The sequence below is a fragment of the Rana temporaria genome, chromosome 1 (genome assembly GCF_905171775.1).
Source record: "Rana temporaria chromosome 1, aRanTem1.1, whole genome shotgun sequence".
In the NCBI taxonomy this organism is placed as follows: domain Eukaryota; kingdom Metazoa; phylum Chordata; class Amphibia; order Anura; family Ranidae; genus Rana; species Rana temporaria.
In genome coordinates this window covers 521,621,778-521,643,916 of record NC_053489.1, presented here as the reverse complement: position 1 = coordinate 521,643,916, position 22,139 = coordinate 521,621,778, and the positions used below count along the sequence as shown (strand labels likewise).

The 22,139-nt window shown below is 41.2% G+C and overlaps 1 protein-coding gene across 3 annotated transcripts in view; it reads right to left on the bottom strand.

Moving 5' to 3' along the window:
- The window catches only part of ARHGAP10 (Rho GTPase activating protein 10), a 333,889-nt gene that overhangs the window by 78,090 nt on the left and 233,660 nt on the right, over positions 1 to 22,139 (bottom strand). For all 3 annotated transcript variants that reach the window (XM_040331859.1, XM_040331844.1, XM_040331851.1), the window contains exon 19: positions 4,982 to 5,117. In XM_040331859.1, coding sequence (XP_040187793.1) covers positions 4,982 to 5,117 — 136 coding nt within the window. The remainder of the gene's footprint in view (positions 1 to 4,981; positions 5,118 to 22,139) is intronic.

Genomic DNA, 22,139 nt, shown 5'->3' with positions numbered 1-22,139 from the left:
GGTGGAAACCAGATCCTTAGGACCACATGCTTGGATAATGGCCTGTCTGAGCCACTGAGAAATAATGAAGTGAGAAGCTGGTTTACCTTTATGAGGATCATTAGGAATGACAAAAAGAGTCCGTCTTTATAACAGGATTAGTGGCTGTGAGGAAAACCCACACAGCATGAACCACATTCAGGCAATGAAACTGAACATCTGCAATACCAGAAAATCTGGTTCCTCGAACGATCTGGGTGGCTGGGGAAGAACCTTCCCCAGCTACCCAGATCATACGAGGAGCCTGTGGGACGCAGTAGAACTGCCAGGAAAACATACCCAAGATGAGGATGACTCCCACTTATATCTTGTAAGTGTTTTTAATCTTGTACAATAAAAGTTACTGTTTTAATACTACACTTAGAGAAGCCCCTGCCCCCCCTTGTTTCTTGTATATGTTTTGGAGAGTTGCTGGACACACTCTGAGGATGGCTGCCTCTTTTTAAATCACCCCCTTATGATGGTTCAACTTTGTTTTTACCTAAAGACTGACTAGTTAAATGTACATTATTACAAACCAAGGGCATTGCCTCTTGGAGCGCCAGATACCCAATTTACCTTCAAAGTCCATAAAAGTCCACAGATGTGACAATCACCGACAGGAAAGCTACAAAACATGTAGCATAAACAGCATGTCATCACCAGCAAGGGTCACTTCAAAATGGTGTGTATCTACTCTCAGTAAAGTCCTCTGTGCTATGCCCAGGATCAATATCAGCTGGAATACTGATAAAAGGCTAAGACAAGCTTAGTGGATGCCTCCCAGAACACCTGGGCTTGAATGAAAAGGGCTTAGAGCTCCAAGATGAGACCGTACTGTGCGCCCCCCCCGGTTTAAGTACCGAGAACAGGTTGGAGTAAAACCCTTGAACTGCTCAGAAACCTGCCATGACCCTTTGCTTCAGAAGGCCTACAGAGGAAAGTCTGATGTCATGAATCTAAAAAAAGGAGGCAAGTGAGGAAATTTGATATGTAGTCACAAGAAACCATCTCCTGCACCCAAGCATCTAAGATTTGGGAAAATGGCCTCAAGAACACAGCTCCTCCGCCTTAAAGTAAAAGGTGTCCTCCATGCTCAAGAACAACCAACATAAGGCTTGGAGAACTAGAAAGTCCAGGTTTGTAGGCAAGCTGGGGGCCAGTGCTTTGCTTAGGTGGGGTGGAATAAAAAAAAAAGCCTTTAATCTGGTGAGAATGAATGATGCAAAGTCCTGGGCTTGCTTTGCTTGGTTATTAAGGTACTTTAAACCCCAGTGACACCCATTATCAGGTTTAATAGGGAAGCAACAGCAAACTGGTTCCACAGACCAACACTACAACCCACGCGTTCACCATATGTGCATTGAAAAAGGATTCAGTGGGAAATTAGTTGAGTAATCCTTATCAGACTTACCACAAAGTTACTAAATGCTGCGGGCATGAAGTTCAAACACTATGACCAGAGACTTATCTGGACAGCCAACAGACCCGTTCCGAGGGCCCTAACACAGCCAGTTAACGACAAACAAGCATCAAAACCAAGGCAGGTGGTGTAACAAGATCTGGCAAGGAGAGAGAGAGCTTGAAAGGGGCTCTAACTGCTTGTCAATAAACAAGAGCAAATGGGTGCATTGATACTGTTTTAAAGCATGGTCAAGATGGAACCTTTTCAGAACACCACCTCGACCAGTCCACCTTTAAGTTCTCCATACCCCCTAAATAAAAGAAACTTCACTGTGACCTGCAGAACAAGAGCACCAACTGTCTAGCTCTCTAGTAGCTTTCTGCATGGCAACACCTGCAGGGCTGTCCATGGTTCCTGCAGCCAAGCTGAGCTTACACACACATGGGGTTCTTGTAAAGTGTGGGTGGAAATGTCACATAAAGGGTAACAGCCCTAAGTAAACATGTAAACGTGGAGTCGGCAGCTTCGGACTCCACAGGCTACAAGCTGCAGCCTAAATTACTGGACAGCATGACACGGAAAGGAGGGTAACCCCATATGTCATCGGGGACTTTCAAGGAATAGAGTCCTCCTTTGGCCTGAACCAAGGGTCCCCCTGCTAGCCCAGGGACACACCAGGCATAGGCGAGCTCTGCTGAGAGTGTACTGCACCAAGCACCACTTGAACCATGGGATAGAGAGGGGGAAAGTGTCTATAGATCACGCTAAGCTACTCAGGGAGGGTAAAGGGAAGAGGAGTATTTACTCACCATATCACAACGATGAGAGGGGGGGTACCTTAACCATGACAGGCCACCTCCCAATGGAACAGGGATGCAGACTGCCTGTGGAGACACTGTGACAGAGCAAGTCACTTGTTCATATGTGCCCATTCTGTAATATCTCACAGGCTGTAGCAGCCAAACTTGTATTCAGCAAGGGTATGCATGGACTCATAGGCTGAGCAGGGGGCCCACAATGATCTATATTATCCAGCCTGTCATCCAGCTCAGCTGCTGAATGAAGGTCACGAAGACTGAAGAAAAAACAAAAGGAAAAGTATTCCCTGGAAAACCCCCAAAAAATGGGAACCCAGATTCCTTACAGGGCGCTTGGGTACCTAATCCTGGACACTAGACAAGAAACGGGGGCTGCCTCAAGGCTGCGTTTTTGGTTCTGTGACAAGTATTATACTTTGGAAAATGGAGCTATAACCCAGTAGTCTTAAATCTAGGGTTTAACTACTGGGCACTTAAACCCCTCTCCTGCCTTTCAGCACTGTCACATTTTTAATGACAATTGTGTGGTCATGCAACACTGTACCCAAATTAAATTTGTATAATTTGTTCACACAAATATAGCTTTCTTTTGGTGGTATTTGACCACCACTGGGGTTTTTTCAATTTTTGCAAAAAAAAAAAAAAAAAGATGGAAAAATTTGAAAGAAAATAAAAAATCATGTTTTATAGTTTGTTATAAAGTTTTCCAAACAGGTAATTTTTCTCCTTTATTGATATGCGCTGATGAGGCTGAACTGATGGGCACAGATAAGGCAGCACTGATGACATCGAGTACTTTGGGCACCGATAGGTGGCGCTGGCAGGAGGCACAGATGACTCCACATCGGCTTTCCTTGATCGGGACCCATGTCCCCCTGACAGCCGGTGATCGGATTTTTTTTTCTCCTCACACTATCAGCGTGAGGAGAAAAAAACAGATAACCGGCTCTGTTTACATCACATGATCAGTTGTCATTGGCTGACAGTTGATCATGTGGCAAGGGGTTCCAGCAAAGGTGGTTCACGCTGTAGCCGATATTCAGCTATAGCACAGATGTGAAGGGGTTAAGAGAGATAAATCTTTACATTATTCACTCTAAGGCTTTACACAAAGGAAGCATTACAAGGGAAAATGACTGGTCACCTGTGCGCCCGATTTATGCCAGCGCACACCAAAAAAAAAAAAAAACTGAGGTGGAAAAAGTTTGCTGCATTTCAAAAAAAAATATATATATATATATATATATATATATATATATATATATATATATATATATATATATATATATATATTTTTTTTAGGAGCTTCAGCAAAATGTAATTGCCAACTAGCCTATATTAATCCATTTTCCCATTAGTAAAGCTCTCCGGGCCCTTTTCCAGTACCTTACTGCATAAAAAGCCATGCTGGTAAAATGTGTACACTGAGCCAGGAACTGAAAATTGTTCATGTCAGCAAATATGTTTTATATACCGTGACAAGAAAATAAGACTATTCATGTGGGCAGCTAATTTTTGTACACCGTGAAATAGAAGCAGGACAAGACAGACCAAGGTCTATAGATTTTGTGTCTTTGGAGAAGCCTCTGAGAAAATGGAAGTCACAGAGAGAGTGAAATAAGACAGGTGTAGACTATGACATCACAGTCTCTTCCCTCACCTTGCATAGGTTACATCTATAAATGCATTACAATTTATACCAATCTGCCAAGTTTTTCTCCAACATGTTACCCAGTATTCCAAAATTGACCACACTTTAATCATAAGCAATATTTCACACTTACTAGCTTGTTTATTGCAGTAATCATAGAAAAAAAACATTCACGTTTCACACTAAACCGCATTTCCCTAAAACTGCCACTGATACTCTAGAAGTTTTGTCTAACATCTCTGAGAATACTTTGTTTTTATCTGATACTCTTCATTTTCCCAGCATCTAAACCCACAGATGTTAATCCTTGAAATTAAGCAGTCCCCAGGGAATATATCAAAATACGTTTTAAACTAACTTGCTTTTATTCACCAAACAAAATCAGTGCAATTAAATAGAAACTACACACACACCTCCAACTGCATTTGGATTTACACATTTAATAAAGACTGCATTACATTGGAAGTAGAGTAGGTGAAATACAGACTGCTTAGCTCCATCAGTTATTCTTAATTCCTGTATATTGCATGTGTGTGGTGATGTCAAGGGTGAATGTGGTGGGTGGTCATAGGTGTAAACAAAAACTTACCTGAACAACAAAAACAACAACAACTTGTGCATTTGAAGCATTAAAGAGAGAACTCGGTTGCTATAGGCAACAGGAACAGTTCTGTCCTTTAGGCAATTTCATACCTTTGATAATGAATGGGATTTCCAATTAGGATTTCCTCCTTTTCTTCTTACTGTGCCCGATTTTCATATTACCCATTAAAAAAGTAACTATAAATCATAAACGTCTAGGATGAATGCATTGGGCAATATGGGTATCAAGTTTTTATATGCCACACAAAATGTAATTAATAGATATAAGCTGACAGATTTGAATACATTCAATTACAGTTGCAGGAAAGATTTCAGGTTTAACTTTTTAAGCCAACTATTAAATCCTAAACTTTCAAGACTGTATAAGGGATTTTGCTCCGATATGCAGCTAGGTCATACTCTGTTGCTCGCATTAGAAATCCTAGATCATTGTGCTGTATGAGAGCCCTGAAATGGGTTATGCTGAGGTGCTTTGGATCAACTTACCATTATCTAGCTCAACACAGGGGTTGTATATGGCCATAGGCCTTCTGTTACGATGTTTTTTTGACTGTCTTGGCGGGGCACGTGGAGAAATTGAGGTGGTCTCATCCAGAGTATCATCAGGAAGGTTTCTGAAAATCTGACAAAAATAAATAAAAAATGACTGAAAAAAAAAAATCCATAACATGCTTATTTTTACTGTAACCCATTCTTGTCTACTTTGTAGGGAAAAAAAAAGCATATATACAGTGAATGGCACAACTTTTATCCCGATACCAATGGTGCCACACAAATTGAGTAAGGCCTAGTTCTCCCATGGGATTCTGGGGGTAAATGCTAGTCTGCACGGGTACAGCAAGTGTTCACAATGCTCAAGTGTTGCACATTTTTCTTGAAAAACCTTTAAATCCCAGTATGGAGGCATTTAAAATAGATTTTAAAGGGAAACAAAGGTTTGGGTTGATGTTTTTTGATATGTTTGTTTTCTGTGTCATTTATAAAAAATATTTTAGAAAACTTAGAACAGCAGGAATTTATTATGGTAAAAAACACTTACATGAAATTGAAGTAAAAACAGCATGTAAAATAATACTGGACGTGCTGACGTCATCGCGTTCCAAGTCAGAGCGGACGGGCGTTCACATAGCCGGCCGGTTATTATACAGGCTGTTTTTACTTTCATTTCATGCAAGTGTTTTTTACCATAATAAATTCCTACTGTTCTGCAGATTGACACTATGGTGAGCCCCTTTTTTCATTCCCAGTACACCGATTATCCTGTACGATACTTGAACCTGCGCAAGCATCTAGCGATCATTTGAAGTGACCACTTGAAGCTGCTGCATGGTGTGTCCCTGGATAAAGGCGCGGGCTGGGGTTTACAGCCGCAAGCGTTTAAAGCTTGCCCTGTGGTAAGCGTGCATTCTCTACAGCGTTTTCACTTTTGGTGGTGGAATTCCTTCTGATGCTATTCACTCCTTCAAGATATCGCCGTTTGTCAATTGAATCATTTCATTTTTGGACTTTATTGACCTATTTCTTCACAGTTCGTTTATTCACTCATGTCTTATTGAATTTGCCTCACTTCATTTATAATTATATTTTTATTTTCACCTACGATATTCCATTTAGAGGGAATTTTTAGGTAGGTTAGCGCAGCAAAATTTTTTGCTATTGTCACTAATGTGCATTTTCACTTTCAGTTGCCGCTTAGTTTAAGTTTTTGTTACTTAAGCACAAACATTTCTACTTCCATTAGTGACAATAACCCCCTGAAGAAGAAAAATGCTATTTGGAAGTTGAAACGTGTTGGGTTTCATAAAATGTACAGGTGGCACTCCTTTTGGAGTACTGAAGATACTTTTCAAGTGGTGGTTTATTATGCGTTTTTAACCTTGTACACGTACACATTCTGTGTTTATATAGCCCATAGGGTGATTTTTTAATGGCATGTTTATTAAAGCTTAGCAGGTGCTGAGTAGAGGGGATGGGGGAGAGCGGATGTGTGTCCACTATCCTCCTCTTCTTGTTGTCCCATTGACAGTTTCCATGGCCATTAAGGCCTGGGAAAGAATGTAATGCTGTGCCATGTACATTGCATTATATTCAGTGAAACACAGAGGAGACATCCAGGATCTTTTAGACCCAGGATGTCTCATTAAAGACACACCAATCGAACTGTGCAAAAACAGGCATCCCTGGAATTCAGCTTCAAGATTTCTCTTTTTTTAGTGCCAAGGGCTGAATGGGAGGAATCATTGAAGCTGGCATATGCGGCTATCAAAATACCCAAAAAGTGCCTGCATCTAATTATGTACAGCCACTGTTTGTCTGAGACTGCCAACTTCAACAAAAGTCAAATAAAAAAAAGATTTTTGTCAAGCCAAGTACTTCGGGGGTTCCACAGGGACACCTGTGGAACGAATTTCAGTTGATTTATCAGGTGAGCCACGTATGGCCAGTATCTTAAAATGAGGACAAATTTACCTTTCTGCTTACTCGTCTGACCAATTACACAACCATGCGTTTTATCAGCTTTTAATTACCTGACACACATGCACCTACCATGCACCTACCGCCCCATCTATAAATCAAGAGAAACTCATGAAGGAGGCAGGCAGTCAGGCACATTTGTCATTATTTTTGCAGAAACGTAATGCACTTTGATAATTCAACTAGAGCAGAAATAGCTTTCAGAAAACCAGACAGGGAACTGACATTACACACTGCAGATTTTAGTGAGGAGAGCTTTCAGAGTTGGTTGGAGGGGAGGGGAGGGGAAGGGGAGGGACCCCTCCCCCACACAGGAATAGAGCTGAGGCTGTCAATCACTGGCTGTGTGCTGGAGCTCCCTCCCATTACTTTTTTTTACTTTTTGGTGTCTGGGAAAACTTGTCAGAGGGGACTCATACAGATAGTAGTGAAATGAGGCAGAGAGAAATTACACCTAGTGCCCTGGATTGGAACAAGCACAACACTATAGAGGGAAATGTTTAGTCCACATTTCATGTCAATCCTGTATTATAATATTAACTATAAATGTTATACTGTACATTCCCTAGAAGATGAGTGCTGGCAGTCAGTCAATTTAAAGAAGTTCCTTTCCCTGGGTTAGATGATTGACGTCTGGTGAAAAACTTCCCATGGCGCGTCACCAGTTTTCCGTAAATAGCCGACCTGCGAGTCGGCTCTATATGGCGCCTGCGCAGTCAGCTCTACACGGCGGGCGCAGGGGTCGTATAGTGCCGACTCGCAGGTCAACTATTTACGAAAAACTGGCGACGCGCCTTATGCGCCAAGGGACGTTTTTCACCAGACGTCAATCATCTAACTCAGGGATAGGAACGCCCAGTGCCGCGGGAATCAGAACCCAGAAGCCGGGGGGAAAATAACAATATATATCGGTATGTACGGCGAAAAAAAAAAAATACATGCATTCTGTACATGTCGTTAGTATGCTGGATGTAATGTTAGATAATTGTTTTAGGGTGAACCTCCACTTTAATTACTTTTTAGATATTGTTGACGATTTATACAGCACTATACATTCTCATGGGAATACTCCATATTTTTCCCCCCAGCAAAAATTTGCTGTTGTCTTAACTGTAAAAAGCCTGCCCACACACGTCAAGGAATGAACCGTACAAAAAGGTACCCTTGCAAGACTTATACAAGCCTGACAATGATGTCACAGAGTAATAAAAGTGGTTTTTCCCTACAGGATTATTATTATACATTTATAAAGCGCCAACAGTTTGCGCAGAGCTTTACAACATGGGGCAGACAGTACAATTACAATACAATACAGGAGGGATACAAGGGCCCTGCTAAAAATGGCGTAATGGTGTAATGGTGTAATGGCTGAACATACACTTTAACCACTAGCCGGCCAGCTGTCGCAAGTTATACTGCGGCAGGTTGGCATAGCTGCACAAATCGATGTAGCTATAAGTCGATCCCTTAAGACATCATAGCAAGCGCATGGCCGCAGCATGTCCCCAGAGCCAATGCGCGTGCCCGGCAATCGCGATGCCCGCTGGAGACCCGTGATCGCTCATATAAACACACACAAATCATGGTTCTCTCAGGGGAGAGGAGACAGATCGTGTGTTCATACCAAGTAGGAACACCGATCGGTCTCCTCCCCCAGTCAATCTCACCCTCCCTTCAGTTAGAACACACCTAGGAAACACAGTTAACCCCTTGATTGCCCGCTAGTGTTAACCCCTTCCCTGCCAGTGACATTTATACAGTAATTGATAGCTATTTTTAGCTCCAATCGCTGTATAAATGTCAGCGGTCCCAAAATAGTGTCAAAGGTGTCCAATCAGTCTGCCGCATTGTCACAGTCCTGATAAAAATCGCAGATCGCTCCAATTACTAGTAAAAAAAAAAAAATCTATCCGATTTTTGATGCTATAGTTTTTGCTCAAACCATCAATATACGTACGCTTATTGCGATTTTTTTACCAAAAATATGTAGAAGAATATATATTGGCCTAAACAGATGAAGACATTTTTTTGGGATATTTATTATAGCAAAAATGACAAATTTTTTTTTCAAAATTGCCGCTTTTTTTGTTTATAGCGCAAAAAAAAAAAAAAAAAAAGAGCAGAGGTTATCAAATGCCACAAAAAGAACGCTCCATTTGTGGGGAAAATGGGACATAAATGTTGTTTGGGTACAACATCGCAAGACCCGCAATTGTCAGTTAAAGCAACGCAGTGCCATATAGCAGAAAATGGCCTGGTCAGGAAGGGGGCAAATCCTTCCAGGGCTGAAGTGGTTAAGAAAAGCAGTGAATTAAAAATGGTAGTGAGTAGTGGTCCCATTAGTACATACGTCATGGCAAGAATATGTCCCATACTCAGTTATGTCATGTTTTATAGCATTGAGCAGTGGGATTCCAAGATGTCAGTTAAGGTTACATAAATAGAAGGGCGCCAGAAAGTGGAAATAACATTTGTTTCAAGTTGTAATAATGCAATGAATAATGGAGGCTCTACTGTACAGTTTAATTATCTGTATAAAAGTACTTTCTGACATTGTGCTTTCAAAGAGTAACAGAAGCCATTTGTAACCTGTAATAACCTTAAATATACAAGGACACAGAGAAAGAAGACTTATTATTGTACATAACATGTTTACATTGCTAAGGAACAGGAAACATTCATCTTCTAAAGTATACAGTCGAAGAATCACGTGTAAAGCAGAATGTATGATATGCACTTTTTTAAATGGTCTTAACCACTTGACCTTTGGAAGGTTTTACCCCCTTCATAACCAAAGCCTTTTTTTACTATTTATCACTGTACTACTTTAACTGGTAATTGCTTGGTCATGCAACACTGCAAAATTAAATTTATAGCATCTTTTTCTTTTAGTGGTATTTGATCATTTGTTTATATGATCATAAAAACAAAAAATACAGAACAAAAAAACCCCAAAACTATATATTCTACTTCGTTATAAAACATATACATCAATTTTAGGCCAAAATGTATTCTGCTACATGTCTCTGGCAAAACCAAACTGCACTTTTGGGGACACTAGTATAGTTCTGATCGCGATCACGATACTGATCCATAGACACTATACCAACAATGCTGGTGATTAGGGACTTATAATGAGACTGATAGTGTGGCGAGAAATCTGGTCCTAACTGACACTGGCTGGGAGAGACACGGACGTCGCTAGTGACACGAATACAATGATAGAACTGTACACCGACACTGTACTGGCTAGGTGACAGGAGTGGTCAAGAGGGCAATCAAGGGGTTAACTGTGTGCCTAACAAGTGTATGAAAGTATATGTGCTGCTTTTACTTCCAAATCATCTAGCGGAGTCTCTCCTCCTTGCTTTCAGTACTAAACAGTAACTGAAAGCAGGGATAAATCCAGCCTGATCTGTGTGTTGTGTTTACCAGTTTTATGAGTGTTCACAGCCAATCAAAAGGTAAACGGCCCAAATGATTGGCTGTAACCTGCTAACATACTTGTGCTGTGTGTAATCATAGCAAAGGTCAGCAGGGGGGCATGTGCTTCTCTAAACCAGGAAGTACCTGTACGTCGCAGTGCCTGGAGCTGCTGCCCACCAGCAGTAGATTCTAGTGAATACATGCTAGTGAATACATGCTAGTGAATACATGCTCGTGAATACATGCTCGTGAATACATGCTCGTGAATACATGCTCGTGAATACGAAAGGTTGAACACTTAGGAGACCTAAATAATGATCAAATGTAATTTATACAGTTGTACCTATGGACAACTGTAACATAATTACATTGTTATTAATGTAAGACACAGTATATGCAATAGAGCCTTATAAAAAGACATAAAAAAAAGTACACAATGACAATTTTCCCTGTCTGCATATATTTTTAGCAATATTGTGCGCTTAGTGATTTATTTATGATGTGGATCTATGCATATGATATTAGCCAAGGGCTACTCACAGTTCTGCTCTTTTGAGCTCCTTAAAACAAACTTAATTTTCAGCTGCTGTGAAACAATCAGTAGGTCTGCTCTTCTCCAGACCCTATTGTTTACTTATGTAATTTAGCGAGTTCTTTTATTTTTCCGCTGGTCTCTAATGCTAAATTTCGGTAAACACAGAGTTTTTTCTTTGTGTTCAATCAGCAGGCTGAACGAAAAAAATAAATAAAAAATCACCAATTCCTGCATCTACACAAGCGATGTGGATGCAGGGGTCTTCCCCGCTGTGCTATCCGATTTTGACAGAGGGGATGTATGTCACTATTTGCGGTCCTACAGACATTGGATAGCAATGCTAAGAATTGTATTCCCACAAAAGCAGCTTTTTAGTGTTTAACCAGTTGGAGCCCGCACTATAGCCAAAAGACAACAGCGTGGGCTTACATTGCATTGTTAGAGGGACGTTGGTCCCCTTAGTGCCCATCATTACTGCCAATCAGTGCTGCCTCTGTATCCATCAGTGCCCCCTCACCAGTGCCACCTATCAGTGTCCATCAGTGGAGAAAAATTCTATTTGCAAACCTATAACAAAATATGAATTTTTGGTCTTTTTTGTTTTTTTTTAGCAAAAAAGAAAACCCCAGTGGTGATTAAATACCACCAAAAGAAAGCTCTATTTGTATAAAAAATAAAATAATGATGATAATAATAATAATAATAATAATAATAATAATAATAATAATAATAATAAAGCCAAGGGCTTTCACACTGAGGCGATGCGCTGGCAGGAGAGAAAAAAATCTCCTGCAAGCAGCATCTTTGGAGCGGTGTGTATACCGCTCCTTCCCATTTAAAACAAATGGGAAACCGCAGTAATACCGCCCGCAATGTGCCTCTGCAGAGGCGCATTGCGGGCGGTATTAACCCTTTTTCGTCTGCTAGCGGGGGTGATTACCGCATCGCTAGCAGCCGAATCCCACGGCAATTCCGACGTTATAGCGCCGCTATTTTTAGCGGCGCTATACCGCCACCGCACCTCCGCTGCCCCGTGTGAAAGGGGCCTTAAGGAAAGGAAGATTTGTCCCCTTACTTTTTTGCGATATGGCACTGCGGCGCTTTAACCGACATTGTGTGGTCGTGAGACGCTGTACCCGAACAAAACAGACATCCTTTTTTTCCCCACAGAGCTTTCTTTTGATCACCTCTGCGTTTTTTATTTTTTGTGCTATAAACAAAAAAGCTTGACAATTTTGTGAAAAAACTATATTTATTTTTTGGTATAATAAATATCCCAAAAAAGTCATCAGTTTAGGCCAAAATGTATTCCTCTACATGTTATCGGTAAAAAAAAAAAACGCGATAACTTTATATTGATTGGTTTGCACAAAAGTTATAGCGTCTACAAAATAGTGGATATATTTATGGCATTTTTATTATTTTTTTTTACTAGTAATGGCGGTGATCTGCATTTTTTTTGCCGATCCGAAAAATGATCCGATCCGTGACTCTGATCCGAGAAACGATCTGAACCGTGAGTTTTTGGAGCAGTTGCACCCCCAACATTGACATCAATTTTAGTGCGCATTGACATCAGTTTTAATGCACGTCAGTTATGTGCCATGTTCACAGCAATGTTGTTGTCATGTCAGTTTCTCACATGCAGAAAACTGCATACAAGTTGATCCCCGCACAGAAAAAATCTGCACGTTGTGGTGTGAACAGGGCACAGAGAAAAATCTTTTGGTGCCCTGCAGAACGCATACAGAAAAAAAATTATTTCTCTGCACCATGGGGTGAACGAGGCCCAACTCTAAGCTATAGTGACCACAATGCTGCTGGAGAGGTGCAGTTGGTGGAGCAAACAAGAAAACTACACCCAACATCCTTCTTATCAACCAATGATGTCATTGTTAGGACACTGGCGGCTAGAAGGTGGTAATGGTGTACATCGAAAAAACACGTGGCTTTGTGTAACTAAAACCAGGCTTGATCCACCCACTGGCTTGTACGCAATTTTTGATCAATTTTAGGCATTTTGCCGAAGAAACCTGTAGTCACCCCAGGGTTCCCTGCTAGAAAAGGGCTGCTCTACAGCATCAGCCCGCGATGTTCAAAGTACAACGCACTTAGACAGAAAAACAGTGTACAAGAAGGAATTTCTGCTGTGCAGCATTAAGTGGAGAAGCAGGACTCCGCAAAACACACAGGGATTTGACAAAAAATTAAAAAATCTTCATAAATTGTACATAAAATATTTCTTACACAAAAATACTTGTACTGGTTTCATAAAGGCGGCATATAGGCAGCATTTCGATAGACGGCTGAAGGAGCTTGCATAGTAGGCCAACACTACTTCAAACAAAGGGGCCCATTTATAAAAAAATTGATCGTCAACAAACATTCACTGCAGATGAATCTTTCTGGTGCATGTTTAATTGACAGTGATTGATTCACCACCAGTGAATGCTTGGTGAAAGTCACATTGACCGCTTTATAAATATGCCCCTAAGGGTTTTCAAATCATAAAAGTTCCCATTTAGCAGCATGTATCCTGTTGTGTCTCACTGCTAGGATACCATAAATTCTAAATATGTATCACTTTGGTTCGAAGAATTTGCCTGCTAAGCTTTTATTCCTCTGATGAAAATGTCGGCTGAAGATTCTGTTTCTTCCTAGTAGAACTACACTGCCCTCTTATGAGTAATGCTCTGCATGCAAGAAGGCTGAGCCGACTACTCAAAAATATATAAAACAAGCATAACTCATTCCATCTTAGTGGTTTCTAAATTATTAACTCAAACCTCATCACAACAATGAAGATGTTGGCAATATTCAAACACCTAAAACCAACAAGAACAATAAATAGATTAATAATATTTTAAAATGTTAATAGCCGTGCTTCTGTTGCTAAAATAACGTGAATGCATCGAACGACACACTGATACTAGTTTCTAGGCACCTTTTACAATTTATCTAGAATGTAATATGTCTGCCTTAAAATTTCATGATTCTGTAGGTCTTCCCAATTCAAATATTCATTAATTTGCTGTAATAAATCTTTATTTCCGTTTTTTAGGACAATTTCTCATCAGCTAAAGTAGACATTTTGGCAAACTGCTTAATTTAAAGCTGTACTCCAGCCTTCCCTTAAGTCTTGCAGTGTTAGGCTGGGTTCACATACTCTATTACTAAAAGTATTGGGACAGCTGCCATTACAAGCACATGAACTTTATTCGACATCCCAGTCTTGGTCCATAGGTTTCAATATTGAGTTGGCCCTCCCTTTGCAGCTATAACTCCTTCTGGGGGAAGGCTGCCCACAAGGGTTAGGAGTGTGCCTATGGGAATGTTTGACCATTCTTCCAGAAGCACATTTGTGAGGTCAGGCACTGATGTTGGACTAGAAGGTCTGGCTCACAGTCTCCTCTCTAATTCATCCCAATGGTGTTCTATCAAGTTGAGGTCAGGACTCTGTGCAGGCCAGTCAAGTTCCTCCACTCCAAACTCACTCATCCATGCCTTTATTGACCTTGTTTTGTGCACTGGTCCAAATCATTTGGTGGAGGTGAGATTATGGTGTGGTGTTGTTTTTCAGGTGTTGGGCTTGGCACCTAAATTTGTGAAGGGAATTCTTAAAGGGGTTGTAAAGGTAAAACATTTTTTTTCCTAAATAGCTTCCTTTACCTTAGTGCAGTCCTCCTCCACTTACCTCATCCTTCCATTTTGCTTTTAAATGTTTTTATTTCTTCTGAGAAATCCTCACTTCCTGTTATTCTGTCTGTAACTCCACACAGTAATGTAAGGCTTTCTCCCTGGTGTGAAGTGTCGTGCACGCCCCTCCCTTGAAGGGGGAGAACAGGAGAGTCAGGACGTCCACTAACACACAGCTCCTTTATCTGTGGAGAGTGTCCTGACTCTCCTGTAGTCCAAGGGAGGGGGTGAGCACAACACTCCACACCAGGGATAAAGCCTTGCATTACGGTGTGTAGTTACAGACAGAACAGAAAGTGAGGATTTCTCAGAAGAAATAAGGACATTTAAAAGCAAAATCAAAGGATGAGGTAAGTGAAGGACTGCACTAAGGTAAAGGAAGCTATTTAGGAAAAAATGTTGTACCTTTACAACCCCTTTAAGGCATTAGCATACTAAAAGACATGTTGGATAATTTCATGCTCCCAACTTTGTGGGAACAGTTTGGGGATGGCCCCTTCCTGTTCCAATATGACTTTGCATCAGTGCACAAAACAAGGTTCTGGAAGAATGGTCAAACATTCCCATAGACACTCCTCAACCTTGTGGACAGCCTTCCTAGAAGAATTGAAGCTGTTATAGCTGTAAAGGGTGGGCCAACTCAATATTGAACCCTACGGACTAAGACTGGGATGTCATTAACCACATCCATACCAGCCTTTTGTAAAATGACGTCCACAAAGGACCTCTAACGATCCGGGTGGACGTCATATGACGTCCTGGGCTTTGTGGGTGGATATCTGAATGATGCCTGCAGCTAGAGGCATCATTCAGACATCCTTCTCTTCTGCCGGCGATTCTGCTGGCGATTCCGCCGCTAGATCGTTCTTACAGGCGGCGGGAGGGGACATCCCCCCCCTCCCGCCGCCATCCGGTGCTTCTCCGGGCTCTCCCGTGCCATCCGGGGCGCGGAGAACGAATCGTCCGGCGCTGGCAGGAAGCATAGAGATGACTGGTGACCAGATGGTCAACAGTCTTCTCTATGACCGTCGGAGGACCCGGGCGCGATGTGATGATGTCACGGCCGGGTCCCCGTAAGAAAACAAAGCCGCAATTGCGGCTGCTAAGCAACAGTAATCATGAGATCGGTGAATTTTTTTTCACCGATTTCATGCTTTCCAGCCTGGAGGAGAGATGTGCGGTCTTATTGACCCAGCATCTCTCCATAAAGAGTACCTGTCACACACATTCCTATTACAAGGGATGTTTACATTCCTTGTAATAGGAATAAAAGTGATAATAAAAAATAAAAAAGTGTAAAAAAATAAATAAATATGTAAAAAAAAAAGAAGAAATAAAAAATATTTTTTTTAACACCCCTGTCCCCAGTAGCTCTCGTGCAGAAGCGAACGCACACGCACGTCCCGCCGACATATGTAAACGCCGTTTAAACCACATATGTGAGGTATCGCCGCGTGCGTTAGAGTGCCAGCAACAATTCTAGCACTAGATCTCTGTAAATCTAAACTGGTAACCTGTAAAAAAATTCAAAGCGTTGCCTATGGAGATTTTTTAAGTACCAAAGTTTGGCACCATTCCATGAGTGTGCGCAATTTTAAAGCGTGACATGTTAGGTATCTATTTACTCGGTGTAACATCATCTTTCATATTTTACAAAAAAATTGGGCTAACCTTACTGTTTTATTTTTTTAATTCATGAAACAATTTTTTTCCAAAAAAAAGGCGTTTGAAAAATTATTGCGCAAATACCATGCAAGATAAAACGTTTCAATGACTGTCGTTTTATTCCCTAGGGTGTCTGCTAAAAAAACATATATAATGTTTGGGGGTTCTGCGTGATTTTCTAGCAAAAAAATTATGATTTGTACATGTAGGAGAGAAGTGCCAGAATAGGTCTGGTATGGATGTGTGTATAACAGCCCGGTATGGAAGTGGTTAAAGTTCATGCGTGTGTAAAAGCAGGTGTCCCAATGCTTTTTTGTTAATATAGTGTATGTGACTGTTCACCGGTTCAAGTGCGATTTGAGTTTGAACTTTTTTCCTGAACGCGGACCTGAACCAGACTCAAAAACACACAAAGGACCCTTTTGCAATCCGCTTCACGGCTGCCCAGGACCTGTGTGAACTGGCTCAATTTAGAGCTGGTCACACTCGCGTGTCATGCGAACTAAATGTGGGGAAACCCACATTGAATTTGCACATATGTGAACCAATACATGCTCCTTTCCAGTATTAAAACTGCTTACTCTGATCGAACAGTGTGTATTAGATGTCAGATAAAGCCCATCTGATTTGGATGTCCAGCATCATCTCCCCAGCTCTGCCCCTTTCATTCTTTGGATTGCAGTTCTTTTAATCGTGGAAGCTATATACAGCGCCATGGAAGCCCTGCTCACCAGCCATTATCAGCCTAATTTGTGTAGAGAAGCACAAGAGTATCAGTGATGTGACTGGGTATAAAATGTGGCAATTTGGGTGGGTGGAGGTAAGGCAAAAAATAAGCAGCTTAAACTTTAAAAAAAATATTACAAAATACATAGTAATACATTTACAATACTAATAAAGTAGAAAAAAAAAAAAAAAAAAGATATAGAAAATATAGTACATAAATTACATTCAACTAGACTCCTAATCCCAAATACCACAACACATATCTTAGGCCCCATACACACGATAGAATTTATCCGCAGATACGGTTCAGCGGGCCGTATCCGCGGATAAATCCTCTCTAAGATTTCAGAGGATTTCAATGCGATGGCGTGTACACACCATCGCATTGAAATCCGCGCTGAAATCCTCTGCCGATGACGTGTCGCGCCGTCGCCGCTATTATGACGCGGCGACGGGCGCGACACTGTCATATAAGGAATTCCACGCATGCGTCTATTCATTACGGCGCGTGCGGGGAATCCCTTTGGACGGATGGATCCGGTAAGTCTGTACAGACGAGCGGATCCATCCGTTGGAATGGATTCCAGCAGATAGATATTCTGTGCATGTCGACAAATATTTATCTGCTGGAAATCCATTCCAGGGGAGATTTATCTGCGGATAGATATCCGACGGAGTGTACACACCATAGGATCTATCCGCAGAAACCCATTTGATGGGATTTATCTGCGGATAGATTCTATGGTGTGTATGGGGCCTAAGAATAACACTATTATTGCAATATGAAAAATATCCATGTCAAATATTCCCCAAATTGATCTCATATACATTATCTCACAAAAGAAAGTACACCCCTCACATTTTTGTAAATATTTTATTATATCTTTTCATGTGACAACACTGAAGAAATTACACTTTGCTACAATGTAAGTTAGTGAGTGTACAGCTTGTATAACAGTGTAAATTTTCTGTCCTCTCAAAATAACAACACACAGCCATTAATGTCTAAACTGCTGGCAACAAAAATAAGTACACCCCTACGTGAAAATTTCCAAATTGGGCCCAATTAGCCATTTTCCCTCCCCAGTGTCATGTGACTCGTTAGTGTTACAAGGTCTCGGGTGTGAATAGGAAGCAGGTGTGTTAAAATTTGGCGTTATCGCTCACTCTCTTATACTGGTCACTGGAAGTTCAACATGGCACCTCATGGCAAAGAATTCTGAGGATCTGAAAAAAAGAAATGTTGCTCTACATAAAGATGGCCTAGGCTATAAGAAGATTGCCAAGACCCTAAACTGAGCTGCCGCACTGTGGCTAAGAGTATACAGCATTTTAACAGGACAGGATCCACTCAGAACAGGTTTCGCCATGGTTGCTGAGCACATGCTCAGCATCATATCCAGAGGTTGTCTTTGGGATATAGATGTATGAGTGCTACCAGAATTGCTGCAGAGGTTGAAGGGGTGGGGGTCAGTATGTCAGTGCTCAGACCATAAGCCACACACTGCATCAAATTGGTCTGCATAGCTATTGTACCAGAAGGAAGCCTCTTCTAAAGATGATGCACAAGAAAGCCCACAGTTTGCTGAAGACAAACAGACTAAGGACATGGATTACTGGAACCATTTCCTGTGGTCTGATTAGACCAATATAAATTTATTTGGTTCAGATAGTGTCAAGCGTGTGTGGCGGCAACCATGTGAGGAGAACAAAGACAAGTGTGTCTGGTCTACAGTCAAGCATGGTGACGGGAACCAGGAATGCCATGTACGGTGACATACTGATGCAGAGCATGATCTTCTCCCTTCGGAGACTTGGCCATAGGGCAGTATTAAAACATAACGACCCCAAACACACCTCCAAGACAACCACTGCCTTTGCTAAAGAAGCGGAGGGTAAAGATGATGGACTGGCCAAGCATGTTTCCAGACCTAAACCCTATTGAGCATCTGTGGGGCATCCAAAACGAAGGTGGAGGAGCGCAAGGTCTCCAACATCCTCAAGCTCCATGATATCATCATGGAGTGGAAGAGGACTCCAGTGACAACCTGTGAAGCTCTGGAGAACTCCATGCCCATAAGGGTTAAGGCAGTGCTGGAAAATAATGGTTGCCACACAAACTATTGACACTTTGGGCCCAATTTGGACATTTTCACCTAGGGTTGTACTCACTTTTGTTGCCAGTGGTTTAGACATTAATGGCTGTGTGTTGAGTTATTTAGGAGGGGACAGCTTGTCGCCTGTATAAAAGACATCTTTCCACCATGACCAAGACCAAAGAGTGCTGCCCTTTTCTTTTATAGTCTGAATCCTGCCATTTAGAAAACTATAGGTGGTCTATATAAATTAAGAATAAGAATAAGAATAAGGGTACTATTTGAAGCTGAACTCCAGGCAGATATAAAATATACAAATTAGCACTGATCTGTAATCCTTTTTTTTTTTTAATACGAGCAGTAAGAATGTACTGGAATATGACCTTGCAGTCCCTGGAAAACAGCACAGAGATTGAGGGAGGGAAAAGCAGCATAATGTTCCAATCAGGAGGAGACAGAAGAGTGACAAAGAAAAGCTTGCCAGTCTGCAGATTCTCCTTTGGCGGGAGAGAAGCCATGCAAGTGCTACTAAACTGCAGCAGATAAAAATAGGGGCTTATGCCCTGCTAAATGGTTAGAATGTCTGCCAGATTTATGTAAATCTCAGGAATGGATGACCAGAAATACAAACCCTTTCACGCTCAAATTTATTTAGTCGGTGTGTTTAGTGTCTTGAGTTCAGATTTAAAAATTTATTTAGGGTCTCTTTAGAACAGGTGTGGTAAAATGGGTATCTGGCACGTTTGGCAGCTATTCCAGTGCAGCCACACCGCAATACAAGGCAAAATGCCTCAACTACCTGGTCAGTTCAAACCACCACATGGTGTGCATTAAAACCAAGAACAGCAGGCTGTACCTTTTCAACACAACGTGAGGCAATCCAACACCTTGCACGTGTGATGGCCAACAGAACTTAATGAAATATCACTGCGACATTTCATTTTTATTTTTTTTTAACAAAATGCATTCATCCCACCGCATCATCTGCAAAGCAGCTGGTGTGAATGCACCATTAAGAATTGTATTGATGAATACATTTTTGGGTTTCATAGGGGTATTTTTAGATGCATATACAAAATGTACAGCGCTGTAAAATATACAAATCTCAAAAGTGAAGATCATCATAAAAGTAGGAATAGTCCTTCTGTATTAATCCAAAAAAGTCCCAATGATTTAACTCCACTCAGTTGGATCATTGGACCTTTTTGGAATACAGGACAACGATTTCTACAATTTTTATGATTATCTTCACTTTCGCGTTATGTATATTTATTGATTTGAAGGATTATGTATATTGCCTTTTTGCTAGCAGCTATTAGTTTAGCGCTCACTTCACATGTTTTTCATTTTAATATGCCTACTTTTTGGTTTTACCATCAGAAACCCAGAGACCCAACGGCTTTAAAAGGAATGTTTGGGATTAAAATGTTTACACACTAAAAAGGACTTGCAGCAGTGCCTTATTCCCCAGATGGCTCAATCCAAACTTCATACAGACAGAATCGTGCTTTAAGGTAGGCTTTCTCTTTAGGTTACCCATAGTGCTCTGGTATTTCTTTTTTTATGTATTGTTTATTTGTAAAACAAAGATTGTAAATACAGATATAAAAAACAGCAGTTTAAAAAATAAAAAAATAAAATAAAACAAACAAAAACCAACCTAAAACCAGTAGTTTTCCTTTAACTTGTCCATGCACACACCCGGATTTGTCATAAATCACTTTCAGATCTATCCAGCCCGTCAGAGATCTTTGGTTGAAAGCTGTTGTATAGGCAATCACATTCCACTGATCCATACTGACAATAAGACACTTGTCTAGTCTGTCAGCCCTGGGTAATTGCCAAAATGTAGAGTATATTCATCCTAACAATGAAAACTGCCTTCCTGGCTCTTGCTTCATTCTGGTGTCACCTCATCTGACTTCTGTTTTTTTTTTACTTCTGTGCTATGAACACATCACATAAATAGAAAGATATAAAGATTGCTGCTACAAGGATAAATACAGATGAAGTTTCCATCACATGTACATTGCTATACAGCAATTCTAATCAACAAGTTAAATAAATCAATGATGGCTACGAGGGAGACACTGGAACTGTGTTAAAGTCAGAAAGTTGACTCAATTTACCTTTATTTAAATGATATGTGATCCACTTCTCTCTTCATATTTCTAAATCCTCAAACCCCACACCCTGGCCAGCGGGACTTAGAGATATACAACCATTTTCTTTCTGATAGCAGCAAAGAGCATATAGTAGATGAGTCTTAGAACGGTTATATCACAAACAACTGGCAAACAGGGAGACAGTGTGGGGCTGTGGGGCATGAGGCATTACAGTTCACAGATGTCCCCATACCATTAACTTTGCTTCTAGCTACAGATACAGAACACTTACCCAGAAACACTTCATTTGTAAGTTTATACTCCGTCATGCAGTGCAGGCGATTTAGTAAAGGTTAGAAAGCAAGACTAGAAGTAATGTACACAGAAATCAAACAGGGTATTGAATTTAACCAAAAGTTAAGCGATGTATGGTGTTTTTTTTCTAGACTCATACTTGCCTAGGTAGATGGAGCATTGGTCCGATGCTGCATATGTCCCCTGGACACACTAACACTGAGAACAGAGCGATCGAACACCGCCAATTGCTCAGTTCTCACAGCCCCGTGAGAAAAGACCTGGTGACTGTCAGTCACAGCTCTCTGCTCTGCCCCCCCCCCCATGCTCACTGGAGCATTGGGCTGTTGAGGGGGCTGGAGCGGTCGGCTCAGGCTCTCAGCAGCTTGCTGAGAGGCAGAGCCAGGTGTCGGTCCAGTCATGTATACTGGCTCTGTCAGCCCTCTGTCTTCTGAAAAACGGTCGCAGGAGTACAGAAGAAACTGCACTCCTGTGATGCACAGAAGTACAGGCAAACGAGCTGTGGCTGTACTTCAAGCTCACCAACCCTGCAACAATCTAACTGTACAATCTTTGCACAGCTAACTCTAGATTCATAAAATTATGTAACAGGAGGACCCTATGGT